At 56.4% G+C, this 23,852-nt stretch overlaps 3 protein-coding genes across 6 annotated transcripts; 1 reads left to right on the top strand and 2 right to left on the bottom strand.

Annotated features, from left to right (window-relative positions):
- Positions 1–2,144: 2,144 nt before the first annotated feature.
- Positions 2,145–7,801, bottom strand: PNP (purine nucleoside phosphorylase; the record flags this gene model as incomplete). The annotated part of the gene is made up of 6 exons (XM_080361577.1): positions 2,145–2,425; positions 3,497–3,678; positions 4,303–4,478; positions 5,639–5,742; positions 6,479–6,645; positions 7,791–7,801. 6 exons carry the CDS (start codon positions 7,799–7,801, stop codon positions 2,145–2,147), a joined length of 921 nt encoding a protein of 306 aa, XP_080217703.1.
- A 393-nt stretch (positions 7,802–8,194) lies between these two features.
- On the top strand, positions 8,195–12,054 carry PIP4P1 (phosphatidylinositol-4,5-bisphosphate 4-phosphatase 1; the record flags this gene model as incomplete). Its single annotated transcript, XM_080361576.1, has 6 exons — positions 8,195–8,261; positions 8,402–8,604; positions 9,089–9,195; positions 10,213–10,318; positions 10,665–10,717; positions 11,607–12,054. 6 exons carry the CDS (start codon positions 8,195–8,197, stop codon positions 12,052–12,054), a joined length of 984 nt encoding a protein of 327 aa, XP_080217702.1.
- Positions 12,055–12,498: 444 nt separating this feature from the next.
- On the bottom strand, positions 12,499–23,727 carry HNRNPC (heterogeneous nuclear ribonucleoprotein C). Of its 4 annotated transcripts, none has more exons than XM_080361595.1 (9): positions 23,593–23,687; positions 21,525–21,552; positions 19,426–19,688; positions 17,079–17,193; positions 16,939–16,986; positions 15,682–15,851; positions 13,871–13,972; positions 13,649–13,797; positions 12,499–12,752 (listed from the first exon to the last, which is right to left on the bottom strand). In XM_080361595.1, exons 3-9 carry the CDS (start codon positions 19,664–19,666, stop codon positions 12,669–12,671), a joined length of 909 nt encoding a protein of 302 aa, XP_080217721.1. In that variant the 5' UTR covers positions 19,667–19,688; positions 21,525–21,552; positions 23,593–23,687; the 3' UTR covers positions 12,499–12,668. The 4 variants fall into 4 exon arrangements, with proteins under 4 accessions (XP_080217721.1, XP_080217724.1, XP_080217722.1 ...); XM_080361598.1 differs by having other exon boundaries at positions 17,118–17,193; XM_080361596.1 differs by lacking the exon at positions 21,525–21,552 and having other exon boundaries at positions 23,593–23,727.
- Between the last annotated feature and the right edge of the window lie 125 nt (positions 23,728–23,852).

Below are 23,852 nucleotides of genomic sequence, written 5' to 3'. Positions count from 1 at the left end.
AAGTGGGGGACCCAGGCGTTCGTGGGGGGGACCCAGGCGTTCGGGAGGGGACCCAGGCGTCCGGCCGGACGCCTGGGTCCCCTCCCGAACGCCTGGGTCCCCCCTTTCGCAACGCCTGATGGGATATGGGGGGGAGGGGCCTCACCCGGACGCCTGGGTTCCCAACCCCTCCCCCCCCCCGCAGCGATCACGCCCGACGCTCATTAAGGGTAATTAACGCTTTTAATTGCCTCATCACAGCTGGGGGGGAGGGGCCACTCCCCCTCATTAACGACCGTCACTAAGCAGTGATTAATTAACCCTTTTGGTCCCTGAATCGGTTGATTAATTAATTAGGGGGGGTTAATTAATTAATTGGTCCGGGGGGGGGTAATTAATTGGTCCCATTGGGAGGAATTAGTTTAAGGGGGGGAGGGAGTGGGGCCAATGGGGTGATTGACAGGTGGGAAAAGCCGGGATTAAAGTGGGATTAAATGTGAATTAAGCCAAGTTTAATATGGGAGGGATTGGGGGTTTAAACCGCGATTAAACTGGATTAAGGGAGAATTAAACTGGGTTTAGTAGGGGAGGAATGGGGGGTTTAAACCGGGATTGAACTGGGATTAAGGGAGAATTAAACTGGGTTTAGTAGGGGAGGAACCGGGGGTTTAAATTGGGATTGACACGGGGGTTAAACCGGAATTAAACTGGGGTTGAAGGCAGATTAAGGGCAAATGAAACCGGGTTTAGTAAGGGAGAAACTCAGGTTTTAAACCGGGATTAACTCGGGTTCAACACCTGTTTGAACCAGGTTTAACATGCAAATAACACGGGTTTAAACCGGGTTTAAAACTTGATTGAGATGATGATGCGAGTGAGTCAGGATTAGGCCGGGATTAAACCCAGGATTAAATGCGGGATGAACCGGGATTAACATCGAAGGGACAAAGGGGGACAAGCAGGTAGACTGGGTTTAAATGGGGATTAAACAACTGGCCGAACCCGAGATTAACCCGGGATTAATTCAGTGTTAAGACACGATTAAGGTAGAACCCGAGATCAAATCAGGATTAATTAACCCACAATTAACCTGGGACTAAACCAAAATCAAGCCCAGATTAACTCAGGGTCTAATTCAGGATTAACCCCAAATTAAATCAAAATTAAGACAGGATTAATGTGGAACTGACCCAAGATTAACCTGGAACTAAGACAAGGTTAACTCAGGATTAAGGCCAGAATAACTCACTATTAGTCCCAAATTAAGGCAGAACCAACCCCAGATTAGCCTAGGACTAACGCAAAATCAACCTGGGATTAAAGCGGGAAGAACCACCATTAAACAAGGACTAATTAAGGTCAAACGAACCCAAGATCAACCTGATTAAGTCAGGATCTAATTCAGGATTAACCCAAGATTAGCAGGAGAAGTAACCCAAGATTAACCTGGGACTAATTGGGGATTAATGTGGAACTACCCCAATTTAACCCAGGACTAACTGAACATTAACCCAGGATTAATGTCAAACTAACTCAAGATTAAGCCACATTAAACTAAGCCAAGATTAACTCAGGATTCACTCCAGATTAACCCAGGAATAAATCAGTTTTAACCTGATTTATAGGTGGGACTAAACCAGGATTAACCTGGGATTAAACCCCGATTAAACCAGGACCAACTGAGTATTAACCCAGGACTAAACTCAGACTAACCCGAGATTAACCCACATTGAACTAAACAACGATTAATTTGTGGTGGATTAACCCAGGACTAAGCTGGTTTTAACCTGAGTTTAAGGCGGGACTAAACCAAGATTAACCTGGGGTTAAACTAGGACTAATTGAGTGTTAACCCAGGACTACAGCCAAGATACCCCGGGGTTAATCCAGATTAAACTAAACTGAGATTAACCTGGGATTAAACCTCAATTAAACCAGGACTAATAGAGTACCAACCCAGGATCGCAGTCAAACCCAAGGTTAATCCAGATTAAACTAACCCAAGATTAACCCGGGATTAAACCCCAATTAACCCAGGATTAAGCTCAAACGACCCCAAGGTCAGCCCGGATTAAGACAAGATTCACCCGGAGCCCCAACAAACCCCCAACCAATCCCAGATGAACCCGAGCCCTCCGCAGTGCTAAGCCGGGCTTAGGGCGGGGTCACGGCCCCGCCCCCTTGGTCGGCGAGTCACGATTGGCCAGCAGCGGCGCCAGCGCCACCAGCAGGTCGCGGATCAGGACGGCGGCGCCTTCGGCCGCCTCCAGCACGGCCGCGTGTTCGCTGGGCGTGGCCACTTCCGGCCCCGCCCTCTCCGCTTCCTCCTCCTCCTCCTCATCGTCGCTGGCCCCGCCCCCGGCGGCCATGTTGGTGATGAGCGACAGGCCCAGCACCCGCAGCCCCAGGTGCCGCGCGGCCGTCGCCTCCCCCACCGTCGACATCCCTGCGGGGACACGCTCACTCAGGCCACGCCCACTCAGGTCACGCCCATTTGGGGGCCGACCGGGGCTTTTTCGAGCGAGATCGGGGGCCTTTTTGGGGCCTTAGAACCAGTTTTAAGAGCCAGATCTGTTCTGAAACCATTCATAACCTTAAAACCCGGTTTAGGAGCCATTTGTGGGGCTTAATCTGTTCTTAGACCATTCATGGCCTTAAAACCGGTTTTAGAAGCTAAATCTGTTCTTAGGCCATTCGTAGCCTTAAAACCAGTTTTATGAGCTAAACCTGTTTTTAGGCCCTTTGAAGCCTTAAAACCAGTTTTAGGAGCCATTTGTGGGGCTTAATCCGTTCTTAGACCATTCATGGCCTTAAAACCAGTTTTATGAGCTAAATCTGTTCTTAGGCCCTTTGAGGCCTTAAAACTGGTTTTAAGAGCAATTTGTGGGCTTTAATCCATTCTTAGACCATTCACGGCCTTAAAACCGGTTTTAGGAGCTAAACCTGTTCTTAAGCCATTCATAGCCTTAAAACCAGTTTTATGAGCTAAATCTTTTCTTATGCCCTTTGAGGCCTTAAAACTGGTTTTAAGAGCAATTTGTGGGGCTTAATCTATTCTTAGACCATTCATGGCCTTAAAACCGGTTTTAGAAGCTAAATCTGTTCTTAGGCCATTCATAGCCTTAAAACCAGTTTTACGAGCTAAATCTTTTCTTATGCCCTTTGAGGCCTTAAAATCGGTTTTAAGAGCAATTTGTGGGGCTTAATCCGTTCTCAGACCATTCATGGCCTTAAAACTGGTTTTAGGAGCCATTTCTGCGCTTTAATCCATTCTTAGACCATTCACGGCCTTAAAACCGGTTTTAAGACCTAAACCTGTTCTTAAGCCATTCATAGCCTTAAAACCAGTTTTACGAGCTAAATCTTTTCCTATGCTCTTCGAGGCCTTAAAACTGGTTTTAAGAGCAATTTGTGGGGTTTAATCTCTTCTTAGACCATTCACGGCCTTAAAACTGGTTTTAGGAGCCCAACCTGCTCTTAGGCCCTTCACGGCACTAAAACCAGGCCCAGGACTCACCGACGGCGTCGGCGCCCAGGCGGCGCAGCAGGCGGCACTCGGCCGGCGTCTCGTAGGCGGGGCCGGACACGCCCGCGTACACGCCCGGGCGGGGCCGCAGGGCGGGCGGGGCCAAGGCCAGCGCCGCGCGCCGCAGGGCGGGGTCGTAGGCGGCCGCCATGACGGGGAAACGAGGCCCGAACCTGCCAAGGGGGCACGCCTGGGTCCCTCCCGAACTCCTGGGTCCTCCCTGACCCTCACGTCCCCCCAGTCCGCGCACTTCCGGGTCCCTTGGGGCACTCCTGGGTCCCTCCCTGAACTCCTGGGTCCCTCTGACCCCCATGTCCCCCCACTCCCTGCACCCCTGGTTCCCTTGGGGCACTCTTGGGTCCCTCCCACTCCCATGTCCCCCCAGTCCCTGAACTCCTGAGTCCCCCGGGGCACTCCTGGGTCCCTCCCCGAACTCCTGGGTTCCCCCTGAACTCCTGGGTCCATCCTGCCCCCCTGTCCCCCCACTCCCCGTCCTCCTGGGTCCCCCGGGGTACTCCTGGGTCCCTCCCGCCCTCTCAAGTCCCTCGGGGCACTCCTGGGTTCCTCCCCACCCTCCCGGGGCACTCCTGGGTCCCTCTGACCCACATGTTCCCCCACACCCTGCCCTCCCAGATCCCCTGGGGCACTCCTGGGTCCCTCCTGCCCTCCCAGGTCCCCTGGGGCACTCCTGGGTCCCTCCTGCCCTCCTGGGTCCCTCTTGCCCTCCCGGGTCCCCTGGGGCACTCCTGGGTCCCTCCCTGCCCTCCCGGGTCCCCTGGGGCACTCCTGGGTCCCACCTGTCGTCGTTGGGCCCCACGAGGACGCCGTTGCCGGCCATGCCGGGCAGGTCGATGTGGTCGCGCAGCAGCAGCAGCTGCCCCGGGCGCAGGGGGCGGCGGAGGCTGCCGGCGGCGTTGGTCAGCACCAGCGTGTGCACGCCCAGCAGCGCCAGCGCGCGCACCGGCAGCGCCACCTGCGGACCCAGGAGTGCCCCGGGGACCCAGGAGTGCCCCGGGGTCACGGGAGTCAGGGGGAGACCCAGGGACCCAGGAGTTCGGGGGGTGGGGGGACACGGGGGTCTGGGTTGGTCAGCACCAGCGTGTGCACGCCCAGCAGCGCCAGCGTGCGCACCGGCAGCGCCACCTGCGGACCCAGGAGTGCCCCCGGGACCCAGGAGTGCCCCGGGGTCACGGGAGTCAGGGGGGGACACAGGAGTTCGGGGGGTGGGGGGACATGGGGAGCAGGGGGGACCCAGGAGTTCTGGGGGGGACCCAGGGACCCAGGAGTTTGGGGATTGGGGGGGACAGGGGGGACACGGGGGTCAGGGGGACCCAGGAGTTCTGGAGGGGGACCTGGGAGTTGGGAGGGACCTAGGAGTTCAGGAGGGACCCAGGAGTTCGAGGGGTGGGGGGACACAGGGGTCAGGGGGGACCCAGGAGTTCTGGGGGAGGACCCAGGAGTTCAGGGGTTGGGGGGACATGGGGGTCAGGGGGAACCCAGGAGGTTGGGAGGGACCCAGGAGTGCCCCAAGGGACCCAGGAGTGCAGGAGTTGGGGGGACATGGGGGTCAGGGGGGACCCAGGAGTTCTGGGGGGGACTTGGGAGTTGGGAGGGACCCAGGAGTGCGGGGAGTGGGGGACATGGGGGTCAGAGGGGACCCAAGAAGTCGGGAGGGACCCAGGAGTGCCCTGAGGGACCCAGGAGTGCAAGGAGTGGGGGACATGGGGGTCAGGGGGGACCCAGGAGGTCGGGAGGGACCCAGGAGTGCCCTGAGGGACCCAGGAGTGCAGGGAGTGGGGGGACGTGGGGGTCAGGAGGGACCCAGGAGTTCTGGGGGAGGACCCAGGAGTTTGGGGACTGGGGGGACATGGGGGTCAGGGGAGACCCAAATCGGGGACCCAGGAGTTCGGGAGGGACCCAGGAATGCCCCAAACGACCCAGGGGTTCGGGAAGGACCCAGGAGTGCCCCAAGGGACCCAGGAGTTTGGGGACTGGGGGGACATGGGAATCAGGGAGGACCCAAATCGGGGACCCAGGAGTTCGGGAGGAACCCAGGAGTTCGGGGGTTGGGGGACATGGGGATCGGGGGGACCCAGGCGTCCGGGGAGGGACCCAGGCGTCCGGGGCGCTGACCTGGGCGGGGCCGTGTCCCTCGTAGAGGTGGCTCCGCCCCTGCAGGACGATGACGGGGATGCCGCCCAGGAGCCCCCAGACCACCCGCCCCGCGTGGCCGGGCACTGTATACACCAGTACAGACCAGTACAGACCCGTACAGACCAGTACAGGCCCCCCAAAGACCCCCCCAGTATAAACCAATATAGACCAGTACAAGCCCCACAGACCTTCCCGGTGCGCCCAGTCCCCCCCCATTCATCCCCATTGACCCCCCATTCATCCCCATTGACCCCCCATTGACCCCCCTTCATCCCCATTGACCCCCATTGACCCCCACTCATCCCCACTGACCCCCCCTTTCATCCCCATTGACCCCCCATCGATCCCCATTGACCCCCCAATCATCCCCACTGACCCCATTGACCCCCCTCATTCGTCCCCACTGACCCCCCCATTCATCCCCACTGACCCCCATTGACCCCCCCTTCATCCCCATTGACGCCCATTGACCCTCATTGATCCCCACTTACCCCCACTGACCCCCATTGATCCCCATCGACCCCCCATTGATTGCCCGTTCATCCCCATTGACCCCCACTCATCCCCATTGACCCCCATCGACCACCCACTCACCCCCATTGACCCCCCACTCATCCCCATTCATCCCCATTGAACCCATTGACCCCCCATTCATCCCCATTGACTCCCCCCATTCATCCCCATTGAACTCATTGACCCCCCACTCATCCCCACTGACCCCCCCCATTCATCCCCATTGAACCCATTGACCCCCCACTCATCCCCATTGACCCCCCCCATTCACCCCCCCTGACCCCCCGATGCCCCCCGCCCGCTCACCGGAGGCAGGTTTGAAGTGCGGGACGTCCCCGTAGGGGGCGCTCTGGGCCCCCTCCAGCGCCGCCACCAGCCCCCCCAGGCCGGACCCACAGATCAGCCCCACGCGGGGGGTCACGCCCCCCAGGCGCCCCCGCAGCCAATTGGCTGCTTCCGCCGCCGCCTCGTAGCTGGGACAGACCCATAAGTGACCATGGGGACACACAGGGACCCACAGGGACCCACAAGTGACCATGGGGACCCAGAGACCCACGGGGACCCATACAGTGACCAGAGAGACCCATAAGTGACCATGGGGACACAGAAACCCACGAGGACCCATAGAGTGACCATGGGGACCCATAAGTGACCATGGGGACCCACAGGGACCCATAAGTGATCAGGGAGACCCAGAGACCCATGGGGACCCATAGAGTGACCATGGGGACTCAGAAACCCATAGAGACCCGTAAGTGATCAGAGAGACCCAGAGACCCATAGAGTGACCATGGGGACCCATAAGTGACCATGGGGACCCATAGAGTGACCATGGGGACCCATAGAGTGACCATGGGGACCCAGAGCGACCCATAGAGTGACCAGGGGGACCCATAGAGTGACCAGGGGGACCCATAGAGTGAGCATAGAGAGACCCAGAGACCCATGGGGACCCATAGAGTGACCATAGAGACCCATAAGTGACCATGGGGACCCAGAGACCCATAGAGTGACCAGAGAGACCCATAAGTGACCATGGGGACCCATAAGTGATCAGAGAGACTCAGAGACCCATGGGGACCCATAGAGTGACCAGAGAGACCCATAGAGTGACCATGGGGATGCACAGAGCCCCATAGAGACCCACAGCGACCCATAAGTGACCCCCATAGAGTGACCCATAGAGAGCCCCTAGCCCCAGAGCCTGACCCACAGATTGACCCCCAAGTAGCCTCAGCCCCCCCCACACCAGCCCCCGCTATGACTTCAAACCACCACCCGAACTCCTGGGTCCACCGGGCCCGCGGCCAAAGGGACTTTGGGATGGGGTGGGGGGGGCGGGGCCTCGCCCAGGGGACCCAGGAGTTCGGGAGAGACCCAGGAGTTCAGGATGGACCCAAAGAGGGGACCCAGGAGTTCGGGAGGGACCCAGGAATGCCCCAAAGGACGCAAGAATTAGAGAAGGACCCAAAGAGGGGACCCAGGAGTTCGGGAGGGGACCCAGGAGTGTCCCAAGGGACCCAGGAGTTCGGGAGGAACTCAGGAGTGCCCCAAGGGACCCAGGAGTTAGGGGGGGGACCCAGGAGTGCCCCAAGGGACCCAGGAGTTCCCGTCTCACCTCCCCTCCATTTCTCCAGCAGCGCCGGCTCCGCGCCCGCCCCTTATATAGTCCGCTGGGCCGTGACGTCACCGCGCCGGTCACGGCCCCGCGGCTCGACCAATCCCCGGCCGCGCTTTGCTTCCCCGCCCCCCTCGCATCGCCATGGAAACCGGGGCGGGGGCGTGGCCGCGGCAACGCGCGAGTCACGGCGGCCAATGGGAGGGCGCGGCGGTTGCCCGGCAACGCGTGGAGGTGGGGGGGAGTCACGTGAGGCGCGGCGGCCAATGGGAGCGCGCGGCGGTCGCCCGGCAACGCAGCGGGAGGGGGGGCGGAGCCGCGGCGGAGCGGCGGCGGCGAATGGGAGGGCGCGGCGCGCGGTCACGTGGGGCGGGCGGGCCAATGGGCGGGCGGCCGGCGCTGTCATGGCGGACGGGGAGCGCTCACCGCTGCTGCCGCCCGAGGCGGGAACCGGCGGGACGCAGGGCGGCGGTGAGAGGGGGGCGGGGCTTGTGCGGGGTGGGCGTGGCCTGCGGGGGGCGGGGTTAGGAGGGGGGGCGGGGTTTGCGAAGGGGGCGGGGGTTGGCGGGACCGCGCGCCGCTCACCCCCTCCCCTTCCCATTGATTGACAGGGAGCGGAGGGGCGGGGCTGGCGGAGGCCCCGCCCCCTTACTCGCCACTGGGCAGCCCGGGAGGAGAGGGCGGGGCCGAGGAGGAGGAGGAGGAGGAGGGGGCGGGGCCGGCGGTCACGTGCCGCGTCTGCCAGCGGCCAATCAGCGTGGAGGGCAAAGGGCACCAGCACGTGGTGAAGTGCGGGGGCTGCGGGGAGGCCACGGTGAGGGGCGGGGCTTAAGGGGGGGCGGAGCCGAGAGGGGGCGGGGCCGAGAGGGGGCGTGGCTTAAAGGGAGGGGTCTTAAGGGGGTGTGGCTTAGAGAGGGTGGGGGCAAAGGGGCGGGGCTGCGGAAGGGTGAGGGTTGGGGGCGGGGCTTAAAGGGGGCGGGGCTTAAAGGGGGCGGGGCTTGGGGTTAAGGGCGTGAGGGGTGGGGAATAAAGGGGGCGTGGCTTAAAGGGTGCATGGCTAAAGGGGCGGGGACTAAAGGGGGCAGGGCTTAAAGGGGCGGGGCTTGGGGTTAAAGGATCGAGGGGCGGGGACTAAAGGGGGCGGGGACTAAAGGGGGCGGGGCTTAAAGGGTGCATGGCAAAAGGGGTGTGGCTTAAAGCGGCTGGGTGTGAATGGGCGGGGTTAAGGGGGGCGGGGTTGTGTTGTAGAGGGGCGGGGCTTGAGGGGGCGTGTCCTGAGGCCCCGCCCCCCGCGGCAGCCAATCCGCACGGCCCCCGCGGGGAAGAAGTACGTGAGGTGTCCCTGCAACTGCCTGCTGGTGTGCAGGGCCAGCGCCCGGCGCATCGCCTGCCCCCGCGCGTACTGGTGCGGGGGGGGATGGGGGTGGGGGGATGTGGGGGGGGATGGTGATGTGGGGGGGAATGGGGGGTCTGGGGATGGGGGGCTGGGAATGGGGGGACTAGGGGGGACTGGGGGTAAACTGGGGGGACTGGGGGGACTGGGAATGGGGGGACTAGGAGCACTGGGAATGGAGAATGGGGGTAAACTGGGGGGACTGGGAACACTGGGGGGGGACTGGGGGTACTGGGAGCACTGGGAGGGACTGGGAATGGGGGGACTGGGGGGACGGGGACTAAACTGGGGGGACTGGGAGAACTGGGGGGGACTGGGAATGGGGGGACTGGGAGCACTGGGAATGGTGGGTTTGGGGGGGACTGGGAGCACTGGGAATGGAGAATGGGGGTCTGGGGGTAAACTGGGGGGACTGGGAATGGGGGGACTGGGAACACTAGGGGGGGAATCGGGGGACTGGGGGGGACTGGGAGCACTAGGGGGGACTGGGAATGATGGGACTGGGAATGGGGGGACTGGGAGAACTGGGGGGACTGAGGGGGACTGGGAATGGGGGGAAACTGGGAATGGGGGGACTGGGGGGACTGGGAATGGTGGGAGTGGGAGCACTAGGGGGGGACTAGGGGGACTGGGGGGGGGGCTGGGAATGGGGGGAGTGGGGGTGACTGGGAATGGGGGGGATTGGGAGCACTGGGGGTGACTGGGAATGGGGGGGACTGGGAATGGTGGTTTGGGAGGGACTGGGAGCACTGGGAATGGGGAATGGGGGTCTGGGGGTAAACTGGGGGGACTGGGAATGGGGGGACTGGGAATGGGGGCACTGGGAGCACTGTGAACAGGCAATGGGAGTAACTGGGGGGGACTGGGACTGAGCAACAGGGGCCAAGAAGAACTGGGGGGGGATCCAGTTGATACTGGGAACAGTCACTGGGAGGGACCCGGTTCCCCCCTCCCAGTGCCCCATGGACCCCCCAGTCCCCCCAGTTCACCCCAGTCCCCCCAGTTCACCCCATTTCTCGTTGTCCGCAGCAAACGCATCATCTCTCTGTCCCCGCTCCCGCCCGGCGCCCCCGGCCCCGCGGCGCCGCCCCCCGGGGTGCGCGTGTCCTGCGCCCACTGCGGCGGCCCCTTCCTGGTGAGACACGCCCCCTCCGCGAGCCACGCCCCCTCCGCAAGCCACGCCCCCTCCCTGCAAGCCACGCCCCCTCCCCTTATCCCCTATGCCCCAGGTCATCCCACTTACCCGCCCCATTCATCCTCATTGACATCCGGTGACCCCTCCCCGTTCATCACATGACCCCTCCCTAATTAATTACCACTAATTACCCCGTTCATCACGTGACCCCCTAATTAATTACCACTAATTACCTCCTAATTAACCCCCCCTGATTAGCCCCCCCTAATTAACCCCCCCTAATTAACCCCCCCTAATTAACACCCCCTAATTAACCCCCCCCAATTAACCGCTGATTAACCGGCAGTGGGCGGAGCTCCCCGAGCGCTCGCTGGCGCGTTGTCCCCATTGCCGGAAGGTGTAAGTGATTGGCTGGGGGGGGGGGTTGGTGGGCGGGGCTTAATGAGGGGGGTGGGACCAATAATAGACCCGGAAATGACCCCAAAATGGCCACAAAATGGGCACAAAATGGGCTCAAAATGGCCGCAAAATGGCCACAAAATTGGCTCCAAAGTAACATAAAATAGACGCAAACCTCAGAATAACACTAAATGGACCCAAAACAAGCCCAGAACATCCCGAAAATGGCCCCAAAATCGAGGGCAAAAGTGGACCCAAACAGCCCAAAAATGGTCCCGAAATAGCCCCAAAAAATTGGCGTGAAAATCAAGCCTGAAATGGCCCCAAAACAGCCTGAAATGGCCCCAAAATGTCCGCGTGGGAAGGGAGGGGGCGGGGCTTGGTTGTGGGCGTGTCCCGTGCTGACCCCGCCCCTCCACAGCTCGGCCATTGGCGGGCGGTTCCCGCGGGGGCGGTGCCTGCGCTGCCTCCTCCTCGCGCTCCTATTGGCCGGGGCGGCTGCTGGGCTGGCGGTAACGGGGGCGGGGCCTGGAGGGGGCGGGGCTCATGAGGGTGGGGCTTAAAGGGCCACGGGGGTCCAATGGGGGAATTCCAATGGGGGGGTGGATTGGGGGGCGGGCCCGGAGGGGGCGTGGTCTAAAGGGGGAGGGGCTTAAAGGGGGAGGGTGTTGCGGTGGGAGGGGCCAAGAGGGCGGGGCTTTACGGGTCATTGGGTTCAATGGGGGGGAAGGAATTGAGGGGTGGGGCCTAAAGGGGCGGGGCTTGTGGTGGAGCTGTAAGGGGTGGAGCTTAAAGGGGGCGGGGCTAAAGGGACCCAGGGATTGAAGGGGGGGGTGGGGGGGACCCAGGTGTCCGGCGACCCGCTGACCCCGCCCCTTTTCTCCCATAGGTGGGCACGTGGGGCCCCGCCCGGCGCTACCGGCCAATCCACGCGGGGTGGGCGGCGCTGGGGGCGGGGGCGGGGGCGTGTCTGCTGCGCGCAGCCTATTGGGGCTGCGTGCGGGTCAGCCGGCCCCTCCCCCCCCGCGCCTGACCCCGCCCACCCGCGGCGGCCATCTTGGATCCGCACTTCCGCCCCGTTTGGTGGCCACTTCCGGTTGGATTGGACCACCGAAGAGGGGACTTCCGGTGTGCATGGCGGCCACCGTAGGAAGGCACTTTTGGTCCACATCGTCTTCTCCGACAGCGACTTCCAGCCCGGCAGCCATCTTGGATCGCACGCCCCCTCCCCAACTCTCAGCGGCCATCTTGGACTGGCCCCTCCCGCCTTGTCCCAGCATGCCCCGCCCCCCGCATGGCCCCACCCCCCGCTGTACAGAAGCCCCGCCCCCCTGTAGATATTTATTGCGATTGGATTGTAAATAAAGCCCCCGGACGCCTGGGTCCCCCTCAAATGCCTGGCTCTCTTGGGGCACTCCTGGGTCCCCTCCCGAACGCCTGGGTCCCTCGGGGCACTCCTGGGTCCCTTGGGGCACTCATGGGTCCATCCCGAACGCCTGGGTCCCTCGGGGCACTCCTGGGTCCCTTGGGGCACTCCTGGGTCCCTCCCGAACGCCTGGGTCCCTCGGGGCACTCCTGGGTCCCTCGGGGCACTCCTGGGTCCCACCTGCAGGATCACATGGTTCCCCCTCCAGGGGGCTCAGCACCCGCGGAGCATCATGGGAAATGGAGTTGGCCCCGCCCACAACAGCTGGAGGGGCGTGGCTCGGGGAGCTCTGCGTCCCCATTGGTCACCGCGGGGCTCTATGGGTCCCCATGTCACTTATGGGTCACCCCACATCTACAAACCATCCGTCCTTTAATCATCAACTCATAACGAGGTATCAAAATTAAAAGGGGGGGAGGGGGGCGGGGCCGCGGGGGGCGGGGCAGGGGGGGCGGGGCCACGACAGCACGAGCACGGGGGTGGGAAACGGGGCCTTTTGGGGCGAACGGGGGCGGGTTTGGGGCCTTAGGAATCGTCCTCGCCGTTGGCGCTGTCCCGGTCGTCCTCGCCCTCCTCCGCCTCCTTCTCGTCCCCCTTGATGGACTCCAGCTGCGGGACAGCCAATGTCACCCAAAATCCACATTTCCCCTCAAAACGCCCAAAATTTGCCTAAAAACGCCCACATTTCGCCTCCAAACGCCCAAAATTTGCCTCCAAACGCCCAAATTACACCTCCAAACGCCCAAAATTTCACCTCCAAACGCCCAAATTTCGCCTCCAAACGCCCAAAAACTGTCTCCAAACGGCCAAATTTCGCCTCCAAACGTCCAAAATTCGCCTCCAAAAGCCCAAAATTTCGCCTCAGAATCGCTCTCAAAACTGAAAGAATTTACCTCTAAATTGCAATCTCAGAATTTTAAAAAAACCTGAAATTTCATATTTTGAAAAATTTGAAATTTTAGAATGTTGAAAATCTTGAGGTTTCAAAATTCTGAAAATTCTGACATTTTGGGATTTTGAAAAATTCGAAATTTGCGATTTTGAAAATGTTGAATTTTCGGAATTGTAAAATGCTGAAATCTCGTAATTGAAAAAATTAAAATTTCGAATTTTGAAAAACTTGAAATTTTGAATTTTGAAAAACTTGAAATTTCAGAATTTTGTAAAAATTGAGATTTCATAATTTGTAAAACTTTGAAATTTCAGAATTATAAAAAACTTGAAATTTGGAATTTTGAAAATTTTGAGATTTCACAATTTTGAAAAATTTGCAATTCCGCAATTTTGAAAAAAATGAAATTCCGCAATTTTGAAAATGATGAAATTTTACACTTTTGAACATGTTGAAATCTCAGAATTTTAAAAGATTTGAAATTTCGAAATTTGAAAAATTTGAAATTTCGGAATTTTGGAAAATTTGAAATTTTGGAGAATTTGCTGGTTTGGATTTGGAAACGTGTGAAACGTCGGCATTTTGAGCCTGCGGAAGTTGTCCCGTCACCCACCTGCTCGTCGCCCCGCTCCTCGGCCTCCTCGTCATCCAGCAGGTCGCCCTCCTCCCCCGACTCGTCGGCGGCGCCCGCGGGCTCGCCCTTCCCCCCCGCGCCGCCATCGTCCTTCTTGGGCTCCTCCTCGGCCTTCTCGCTCTTCTGCTCTGCGGGGAGAAGGCCCAGAGTGGTTAAAACGGGGGATTCCGCCCCAAATCGGGGTGGGGGCGCGGCACGCACTCTGCTCGCGGTCGATGCGCTCCAGGCTCTCCAGCAGCGCGTCCACCTTCTGCTTGATCTGGCTCAGCTCCTTCTTGATGCTCTGCAGGTCGTCGCCCTTCACTGCAAACACACACGTTCGCCTCAGAATCGCGCAAATTCACCTCAAAATTGCGCTGAATTTGCTCTTAAATTACCCCTTTATCTCAAAAGTGCAAATTTACCTCAAAAAGATTGAAATTTACATCAAAATTTAGCTCAAAATTGACAAGATTCGCTCCTAAATGAACCCGTTACCTCAAAATTGCAAGTTTACCACAATAAGACCGAAATTTACCTCAAAATTTAGCTCAAAATTGCCAAGATTCACTACAAAATGACCACGTTACTTCAAAATTGCAAGTTTACCTCAAAAAGACCAAAATTTACCTCAAAATTTAGATCTAAATTGCCAAGATTCACTCCTAAATGACCACCTTACCTCAAAATGGGAACTTCACCTCAAAACAAGCAAAATTTACCTCAAAATTGCCAAAATTCACCTCACAATTGCCAAGATTCACTCCTAAATGACCACCTTACCTCAAAATTGCAAGTTTACCTCAAAAAGACCAAAATTTACATCAAAATTTAGCTCAAAATTGCCAAGATTCGCTCCTAAATGAACCTGTTACCTCAAAATAGCAAGTTTACCTCAAAAAGACCAAAATTTACCTCAAAATTTAGCTCAAAATTACCAAGATTCACTCCAAAAAGACCCTGTTACCTCAAAATGGAAAGTTTACCTCAAAAAGACCAAAATTTACATCAAAATTTAGCTCAAAATTGACAAGATTCACTCAAAAATAGCCCCGTTACCTCAAAATTGCAAGTTTACCACAAAAAGACCGAAATTTACATCAAAATTTAGCTCAAAATGGCCAAGATTCACTCCTAAATGACCCCGTTACCTCAAAATTGCAAGTTTAACTCAAAATGACCAAAATTCATCTCAAAATTTATCTCAAAACTGCCAAGATTCACTCCAAAATGACCATGTTACTTCAAAATTACAAGTTCACCTCAAAACGACCAAAATTTACCTCAAAACTGCAGAAATTCACCTCTAAATTACATAAAATCACTCTAAGATTACCCCATTTACCTCAAAATTGCAAGTTTACCTCAAAACAACCAAAATTTACCTCAGAATTGCCAACTTTTACCTCAAAACTGCAAAAATTTACCTCAGAATTGCCGCCATCTTGTCCTGTTTCCCTTCCACCCGCCATCTTGTCCCCTTGGCTGCCATCCTGCCCCCCTGGCCGCCATCTTATTCCAACCCCTTCGGCCGCCATCTTGTCCCAACCCCTTTGGCAACCACGTTGTCCCCTTGGCCGCCATCTTGTCCCTTCTCCCTGGCAGCCATGTTGTCCCCTCAGTGGCCATCTTGTTCCCCCGGCGGCCATGTTGTTGCCCCGCCAGCGGCCATCTTGTTCCCCAGCAGCCATGTTGTTGTCCCCCCTGTGGCCATCTTGTTCCCCCACCAGCCACACTGTCCCCCCGGCGGCCATCTTGTCTCCCCAGCAGCCATGTTGTCCCCCTGGCGGCCATCTTGTCCCTCTAGCAGCCACGTTGTCCCCCTGGTAGCCATCTTGTCCCCCCAGCAGCCACGTTGTCCCCCTGGCGGCCATCTTGTTCCCTCAGCAGCCATGTTGTCCCCCTGGCGGCCATCTTGTCTCCCCAGCAGCCATGTTCTTCCCCTGGCAGCCATCTTGTTACCCCAGCAGCCACGTTGTCCCCCTGGCGGCCATCTTGTCCCCCCTGGCAGCCATCTTGTCGCACGAACTCACGTTTCCCGGACTTGGAGGAGGATCCGCGCTGGCCGCTCTTGGAGTTGAAGCTCTTCCCGCGCCGGGAGGTGTTCCCGCCGCCCCCGGACACGCGCTGGCGCTTGGAGGGGACGACGGCGCGGGGGGCGATGGGGGGCGGCGGGGGGACGCGCGCCGGGTAGCTGTACATCCTGCAGGGGGCGGCGAACACCCCGTCATGGCGGGAAAAACGCCCGTTTCGGGGAGCAAGATGGCGGGTTTTGGCGGGAAACGGGGCACGGGGAGGTGGGAGGGGCGGGTGTTAAGTGAATTAAAAGGAGTTTTAATTAAAGTTCTAAAATTAATTAAAGTTTTAGTTAAAATTTAATTAAAATTCTCCTTTTAATTTAAGGAGATTTAAGGTTTTTTGGTGGGGAAAAGTGTGGTTTGTTGGGGTGGGAATGGAGGAAAAGGGTTTTGGCGGGAAATGGGTTATGGGGAGGTACATGGGGGTTAAAAGAAGAAAAAGGGGTTTTTTGAGGAAAAAGTGGGGTTTTTTGGGGAAAAAATGTGGGTTTTTTATGAGGAGAAAAAGTAGTTTTTTGGGGGGAAAATGTGGGGTTTTTTTTGGGGGGAAATGGTGGTTTTATGAGAAGAAAAAAGTGGGTTTTTTGGGGGGAAAAAAGGGTTTTTTTGGGGGAGGAATGGTGTTTTTATGGGGAAAAAAAGGCTGGCTTTTTTGCCGAAAATGGTGGTTTTATGAGGAGATAAAAAGTGGGTTTTTTGGTGAAAAAAACGGGGTTTTTTGGGGGAAAATGGGATTTTTATGAGAGAAAAAATGGTAATTTTTTGGGAGAATGGGGTTTTATGAGACAATAAAAGGCATTTTGGTGTAAAAAGAGGATTTTTTTGGGTGAAAAAAAAAGGGTTTTTGGGGGGGGAAATGGGGTTATTATGAGGAAAAAAACCTGGGGGTTTTTTGGGGAAAAAAAAGGTTATTTGGGGCAAAAGGGTTGTTTATGAGGAGAAAAGGGGCGTTTATGAGGAGAAAAAGGAGTTTATGAGGAGAAAAGGGGTGTTTATGAGGAGAAAAAAAGGGGTGTTTATGAGGAAAAAAAGGATGTTTATGAGGAGAAAAGGGGCGTTTATGAGGAGAATAGGGGCGTTTATGAGGAGAAAAAGGTGTTTTTTGGGATGAAAAGGGTTTTTATGAGCGAAAAAACTGTGTTTTTTTGTGAAAAATGTATTTTTGGGGCAGAAACTGAGGTTTTTGGGCCCAGCCCAAAATGGCCGCCGTACCTGTCATAATAGTCGCGCTGGAAGTCGTAGTCGAGATCGAAGGACGACCTGGGGGGGCAGACGGGGGGGTCAGCGGGGCCCGTGGGGTCCCGGGGGACCCCCACGATCTATGGGGCGGGCGGGGGGGCTGTGGGTCCCACCTGACGAGGGGGGAGGGAGAAGGTGGGGCGGGTACTGACCCGTACATCTCGGCCGCCGAGCGCTTCACCCCGCCCTTGCCTCGGTTTACCTTGGGCTCCGCCGCCAGGTTGATGTCTGGGGGTTGGGGGGACATTCAGGGGGTTTGGGGGTGTCCGTGGGGGGAGAGGGGTCGAGGAAATGGGGGAGGAAGTCAATGAAATGGGGGGAAAAGTCAAGAAAATGGGGAAAACAGTCAATGGAATGGGGTAAAGAGTCAACGGGATGGGGAAAGTAGTCAAAGAAATGAGCCCAAAAGTCAACGGGATGGGGAAAAAAGTCAAGAAAATGGGGAAAATAGTCAATGAAATGTGGTAAAAAGTCAATGGAATGGGCCCAAAAGTCAACGGGATGGGGAAAAAAGTCAAGAAAATGGGGAAAATAGTCAATGAAATAGGGTAAAGAGTCAATGGGATGGGCCCAAAAGTCAACGAGATGGGGAAAATAGTCAATGAAATGGGGCCAAAAGTCAAGAAAATGGGGAAAATAGTCAATGAAATAGGGTAAAGAGTCAATGGGACGGGCCCAAAAGTCAATGGGATGGGGAAAATAGTCAATGAAATGGGGCCAAAAGTCAAGAAAATGGGGAAAAAAGTCAATGGAATGGGCCCAAAAGTCAACAGGATGGGGAAAATAGTCAATGAAATGGGGAAAATAGTCAACGAAATAGACCCAAAAGTCAACGGGATGGGCCCAAAAGTCAATGAAATGGGCGCAAAAGTCAAGGAGATGGAGAATAAAGTCAATGAAATGGGGAAAAGAGTCAATGAAATGGACCCAAAAGTCAACAGGATGGGGAGAAAAGTCAATGGAATGGGCCCAAAAGTCAATGAAACGGGGAAAAAAGTCAAGGGAATGGGCCCAAAAGTCAAGGAAATGGGGGCAAAAGGCAACAAAACAGTCCCAAAAGTCAACAAAATGGTCTCAGAAATGGCACCAAAACCCACTGTTATGTCCCCAAAACTCCTTGAGATGCCTCCAAAACCCAATGAATCGTCCTTAAAACCAAATGTAACGTTCCCAAAAGTCATCGTAACGTCCCCAAACCTCAACGTCCCCGAAACACAACGCAACGTCCCCAAAACTCAATGTGACGTCCCCAAAACCCAACGAAACACCCAAAAAGCCCAACGAGACGTCCCCAAAGCCCAACATAACGCGCCCAAAACTCAACGTAATGCCCCCAAAACTCAATGTCCCCAAAACCCAACAAAACATCCTCAAAACCCAACGTGACATCCCCAAAACCCAACAAAACGCCCCAAAAGCCCAACAAGATGCCACCAAAACCCAATGAGACGCCCCCAAAACTCAACATAATGTCCCCAAAGCCCAACATAATGCCCACAAAACTCAACAAGACGCCCCCAAAGTCCGAGACGCCCCCTAAACCCATCATAATGTCTCCAAAACCCAATGAGATGCCCCCAAAACTCAACAAGACGCCCCCAAAACAAGACGCCCCCAAAGCCCATCACAATGTCCCCAAAACCCAATGAGACGCCCCCAAAACTCAAAGTAATGTCCCCAAAACCCATTATAATGTCCCCAAGACCCAACAAGACGCCCCCAAAATCCATCATAAAGTCCCTACAATCCAACAATACGCACCCAAAACTCAACATAATGTCCCCATAACCCAACGAGACGCCCCCAAAGCTCAACAAGACGCCCCCAAAGCCCAACAAGACGCCCCCAAAACCCAACAAGACGCCCCCAAAACCCAACATAATGTCCCCATAACCTGAGACGCCCCCAAAACCCATCATAATGTCCACAACCCAACGAGACGCCCCCAAAGCCCAACAAGACGCCGCCAAAACCCAACGCGACGCCCCCAAAACTCAACATAATGTCCCCATAACCTGAGACGCCCCCAAAACCCATCATAATGTCCACAACCCAACGAGACGCCCCCAAAGCCCAACAAAACGCCCCCAAAACCCAACAAGACGCCCCCAAAATCCATCATAATGTCCCTACAATCCAACAATACGCACCCAAAATTCAACATGTCCCCAAAAGTCAACGAGATGCCCCCAAAACCCAACAAGACACCCCTAAAACCCATCATAATGTCCCCACAGCCCAACGTAATGTCCCCACAACTCAACGAGACACCCCCAAAACCCAACAAGACGCCCCTAAAACCCAACAAGACGCCCCCAAAACCCATCGTAATGTCCCCACAACCCAACGCGACGCCCCCAAAACTCAACATAATGTCCCCAAAACCCAACGAGACGCCCCCAAAACCCATCGTAACGCCCCCAAAACCCAAGGCGCCGCCCCCCAGGCCCCGCCGCTCACCGAGGACCTGCCCGGCGATCATGCGCCCGTCCTCGCCGGCCACGGCGGCGCGCGCGTTGCGCTCGTTGACGTACTGCACGAAGGCGAAGCCCTTGTGCACCGAGCAGCCCACGATCTTGCCGTACTTGGAGAAGATGGCCTCCACGTCGCTCTTCTTCACCACCAGCGTGTTGAGGTTGCCGATGAAGACGCGCGAGTTCATGGAGCGCGGGTCGGTCTTGTTGGTGACGTTGCTGGCCATGGCGGGGACCACTCGGGGACTCCTGGGGGGAGAAGGGCGTTAAAATCCACCTTTTTGGGGCGTTTTGGGGGGTTGGAAGTATCGGAAGTCAATATTTTGGGTGGTGACGTCTTCGAAACGCAACAATTTGGGTGGTGGTTGAACCGAAACTCAATGCTTTGGGGGCATTTTGGGTGCTGGTGGAACCAAAACTCAACGTTTTTGGGACATCTTGGGTGCTGGTGGAACCAAAACTCAACGTTTTTTGGGTCATCTTGGGTGGTGGCGTCTTCAAGACTAAATGATTTGGGTGGTGGGGGCATCAAAACTCAACGTTTTTGGGTCATTTTGGGTGGTGGTGGAACCAAAACTCAACGTTTTTGGGGCATTTTGGGTGCTGGTGGAACCAAAACTCAACGTTTTTAGGTCATCTTGGGTGGTGGTGGAACCAAAACTCAACGTTTTTGGGGCATTTTGGGTGCTGGTGGAACCAAAACTCAACGTTTTTAGGTCATCTTGGGTGGTGGTGGAACCAAAACTCAACGTTTTTAGGTCATCTTGGGTGGTGGTGGAACCAAAACTCAACGTTTTTGGGGCATTTTGGGTGCTGGTGGAACCAAAACTCAACGTTTTTGGGTCATCTTGGGTGGTGGCGTCTTCAAGACTAAATGATTTGGGTGGTGGGGGCATCAAAACTCAACGTTTTTGGGTCATTTTGGGTGGTGGTGGAACCAAAACTCAACATTTTTAGGGCATTTTGGGTGCTGGTGGAACCAAATCTCAACGTTTTTGGGTCATCTTGGGTGGTGGTGGAACCAAAACTCAACGTTTTTGGGTCATTTTGGGTGCTGGTGGAACCAAAACTCAACGTTTTTGGGTCATTTTGGGTTGTAGGGGCACCAAAACTCAACGTTTTTGGGTCATTTTGGGTTGTGGGGGCACCAAAACTCAACATTTTTGGGTCATTTTGGGTTGTGGGGGCATCAAAACTCAACGTTTTTGGGTCATTTTGGGTGGTGGGGGCATCAAAACTCAATAATTTGGGGGATTTTTGGGGGCGGCGCCATCTTCCAAGATGGCCGCCGCGGCAGTGATGTCATCATCTTCCAAGATGGCCGCCGCGTCACCGTCAGCTCCGCCCCTGCGCTAATTAACCACTTACCTCCCGTGGGGGGCTCGTTAAGCCCTTAATTAACGCTGTGGATGCGTCGCCTGGTCTCCGGCCCCTCGTTAATTAGCGCCCCTCCCCCCTCATTAGCCCCCTCGTCTAATTAACAACCCTGGGTTAATTAACGCCCCTTAATGATCCCTCCCCCCCCAATTAAGCCTAATTAAGCGCTCGTTAATGGGCTCTTACCGTGGGGGGGGGGAGGGGCCAAGTCGTCCGTGATTCGCCGGCGGCGGGAGGGGGAGGGGCCAAAGGGGGCGGGGCTTGGGGGGGATGGGGGGGAGGGGCCCGAAAAATGGCCGGAAACGGTGAAAAATTTGGAAAAAAAAAAAAAAAAACAATAAAAAAATAAAAAATTAAAAAAAAAAAAGAAAAAACCCATAAAAATAAAAAATTAAAAAAAAAAACAACAACAATAATAAAAATAATCAAAAACCCCTTAAAATTCTACGTGTGGGGGGCGGGGCGGGGGGAGGGGCGGGGGGAGTCGCCCGCTTTGGGGCTTTTTTTTTGGGGCGGAAAAGTGAAAATTTGGGAGGAAACGGCCCCAAAATGGGGGTGGGGGGAGGGGCCGATCCCGCCCCCCCCCCGGCTTGGGGCCCATTTTTGGGGGGGTGGGGGGAGGTGGGTGTGGGGGAAGGGCTGAAAGTGGGGGGAGGGGGGGAAAATACTCATCGTTTCGGGGTGAAAAAAGGAGAATTTGGCACTTACGGTCGCCGGCGGCTCTAAAAAAATCGCGCTGTGAAAAGAAGCACAAGAGGGGGTGGGGGAGGGGTTAGATTGGGGGGGGGGAGGGGCGGGGACCCCTCCCCCGCGCTGCCCCTCCCCCCGCACGCTGCCCCCCCCGCGAAAAGAATTGGCGAAAATCGGCTGATTTGAGCCCAAAACGGTGCTCGGGGGGGGGGGGGGTGGGAGGGGGAGAGGGGGGTGGGGGAGGGGTTGGGGGGGAGAGGGTGGGGGAGGGGCCGGTGTCACCGCTGGGCCCTGCGGAATAAAAAGGGGGGAAATTGGGGTTTTTTGGGGGGGAAACGCCGATTCGGGGGGGATAGGGAAAAGGTGGAATTTTGCCCCAAAATTGCGGGGTTTTTCCTCAAAATTTTAATGGGGGGGTGGAGGGTGAGGCTAAAAGGGGCAAAATCCCAAATTTGGGGGGATTTAGCCCGTTTTTGGCGCCTCAAAAAAAGGTAGAAAAGGGGATTTTGGGGGCAATGCGGCCTCAAGGCGAAAACGGCGGGAAAAGCGCTTTTTGCCCCAAACTTGACAGGGAAAATCGGGGTTTAAAGGGGTTTGACCCCAAAATTGTGATGAGGAGGGGGGTGTGATGCCAAAATGGGCAAAACTGCCACATTTTTGGGGTTTTATGGCAGTTTTGGCCCCTCAAAATGAGGTAGAAAAGAGGATTTTGGGGGCGATGAGGCCTCGGGAGAAAAAAGGGGGAAAAGGGGTTTTGGTGCTTTTTGCCCCAAAAGTGACGGGAAAAAAGGGGATTTTGCCCCAAAATTTGAATGGGGGAGGGGACCGAGCCCCAAAATAAGGTGGAAAAGGGTTTTTTTGCCTCTTCGAGCCCAAAAATGAGGGAAAACTGAGGGGTTTTATTCTGGTTTTGCACCCAAAATCGTGCGGAAAATGGGACATTTATCATTTTTGCTGCGAAAAAATTAAACTAAAATATAGAGGAAAACGCAGATTTGCGCCCGTTCTGCCCCAAAAATCACACGGAAAAAGGATTTTTTGCCCTTTTCCCCCTCAAAAAGAGGCGAAAAAAGTACATTTTGCCACTTTTTACCACCCCAACCCCAAAAACTATAATTTCCACTGTTTTGCCCCAAAAATAACGATTTTTATGCTGATTTTACCTCCAAAAAAGCCCAAAAGTTGGGGTTTTGACCCAATTTCCCACCCTTTAGCCCCAAAACATTGCTAAAAAATTCATTTAACCCCATTTCGCCCCCAAAATGAGGAGAAATAAAACATCTGGTTTATGCCCATTTTCCCCCAAAATCACCACGGAAAAAGGGCTTTCCTTTGCCTTTTTAACCCTCAAAACGAGGCGATTTAGCCCTTAAATTGCTCAAAAATGAGGCATTTTGCCTCAAAACTGCGGGGGGGGGGGGGGGTCGTGCCACCCCCCCCGCCTTCTAACCAACCAAAAACCGGCTTTTTCACCCAAAAAACGACACAAAACAAACTTTTGTCCCACGGGGGTTGAATTTAAACCCCTACAACACGCAGTGGGGGGGGAGACCCCCCCAAAACAAGCCAAAAAAGGTGTTTCTTCCCCAAAAGTATTAAGGGGGGGGGGGTTTTCCCGCGCTGCTGAGCCTGGAAGAGAAGCACAAGCCACGCCCCCTCCCCAAGCCACGCCCCCTCCCATTGAAACCAATGCGCGCCGTGGCCACGCCCCCTCCGTTCAACCTAACGCGGCGCGCAGGCCACGCCCCCTCCCTTTAAATCAATGCGCCCACGGAGGCCACGCCCCTAAACCTTAACCACGCCCCCGCGCCTTAACCCCGCCCCCTCCCGCTTTAATCAACGCGCGCCCAGGCCACGCCCCCGCGCCTAAACCACGCCCCCCGCCTCCAAGCCACGCCCGCCCCCCCCCCCCCCCGCGCCGCCATCTTCCCCTCATTCCCCTCCCCCCCCCCGCTCCCCCATTTTCCCGCCTCGCGGCGTGAAGGACACGGAAGCTCCGCCATTCCCGCCCCCCCCGCATCCCGCACCGTGTCCCCCTCGTGTCGCCCCCGCTGCGCCCGCCGCCGCTTCCCCGCTTCCCCCTCACCGCTCCGGCCCCGCTCCGCTCCCGCCGCCGCCGCCTCTTCGGGGGCTGCTCGCAAAATGGCGCCCGCGCCGCCCTCTGCGCCGCACGGAACGGGGCGTGCGCCACTTGATGGGGGGGGGGGTGGGCGCGCCGCGCATTCCCGCTCTGCGATTGGCTGCCGGCCGCGTCACTCATGCGCGCGGCCAATCGCGGCGCGTAGACGGGAAGGGGGGGCGGAGCGGCGGGGAGGGGTTGAGGCGGCTTGTCAATCACGGCGAGGG

This window comes from Nesoenas mayeri (assembly GCF_963082525.1).
Source record: "Nesoenas mayeri genome assembly, chromosome: 34".
In the NCBI taxonomy this organism is placed as follows: domain Eukaryota; kingdom Metazoa; phylum Chordata; class Aves; order Columbiformes; family Columbidae; genus Nesoenas; species Nesoenas mayeri.
This window is presented reverse-complemented; position numbering and strand designations above follow the sequence as displayed.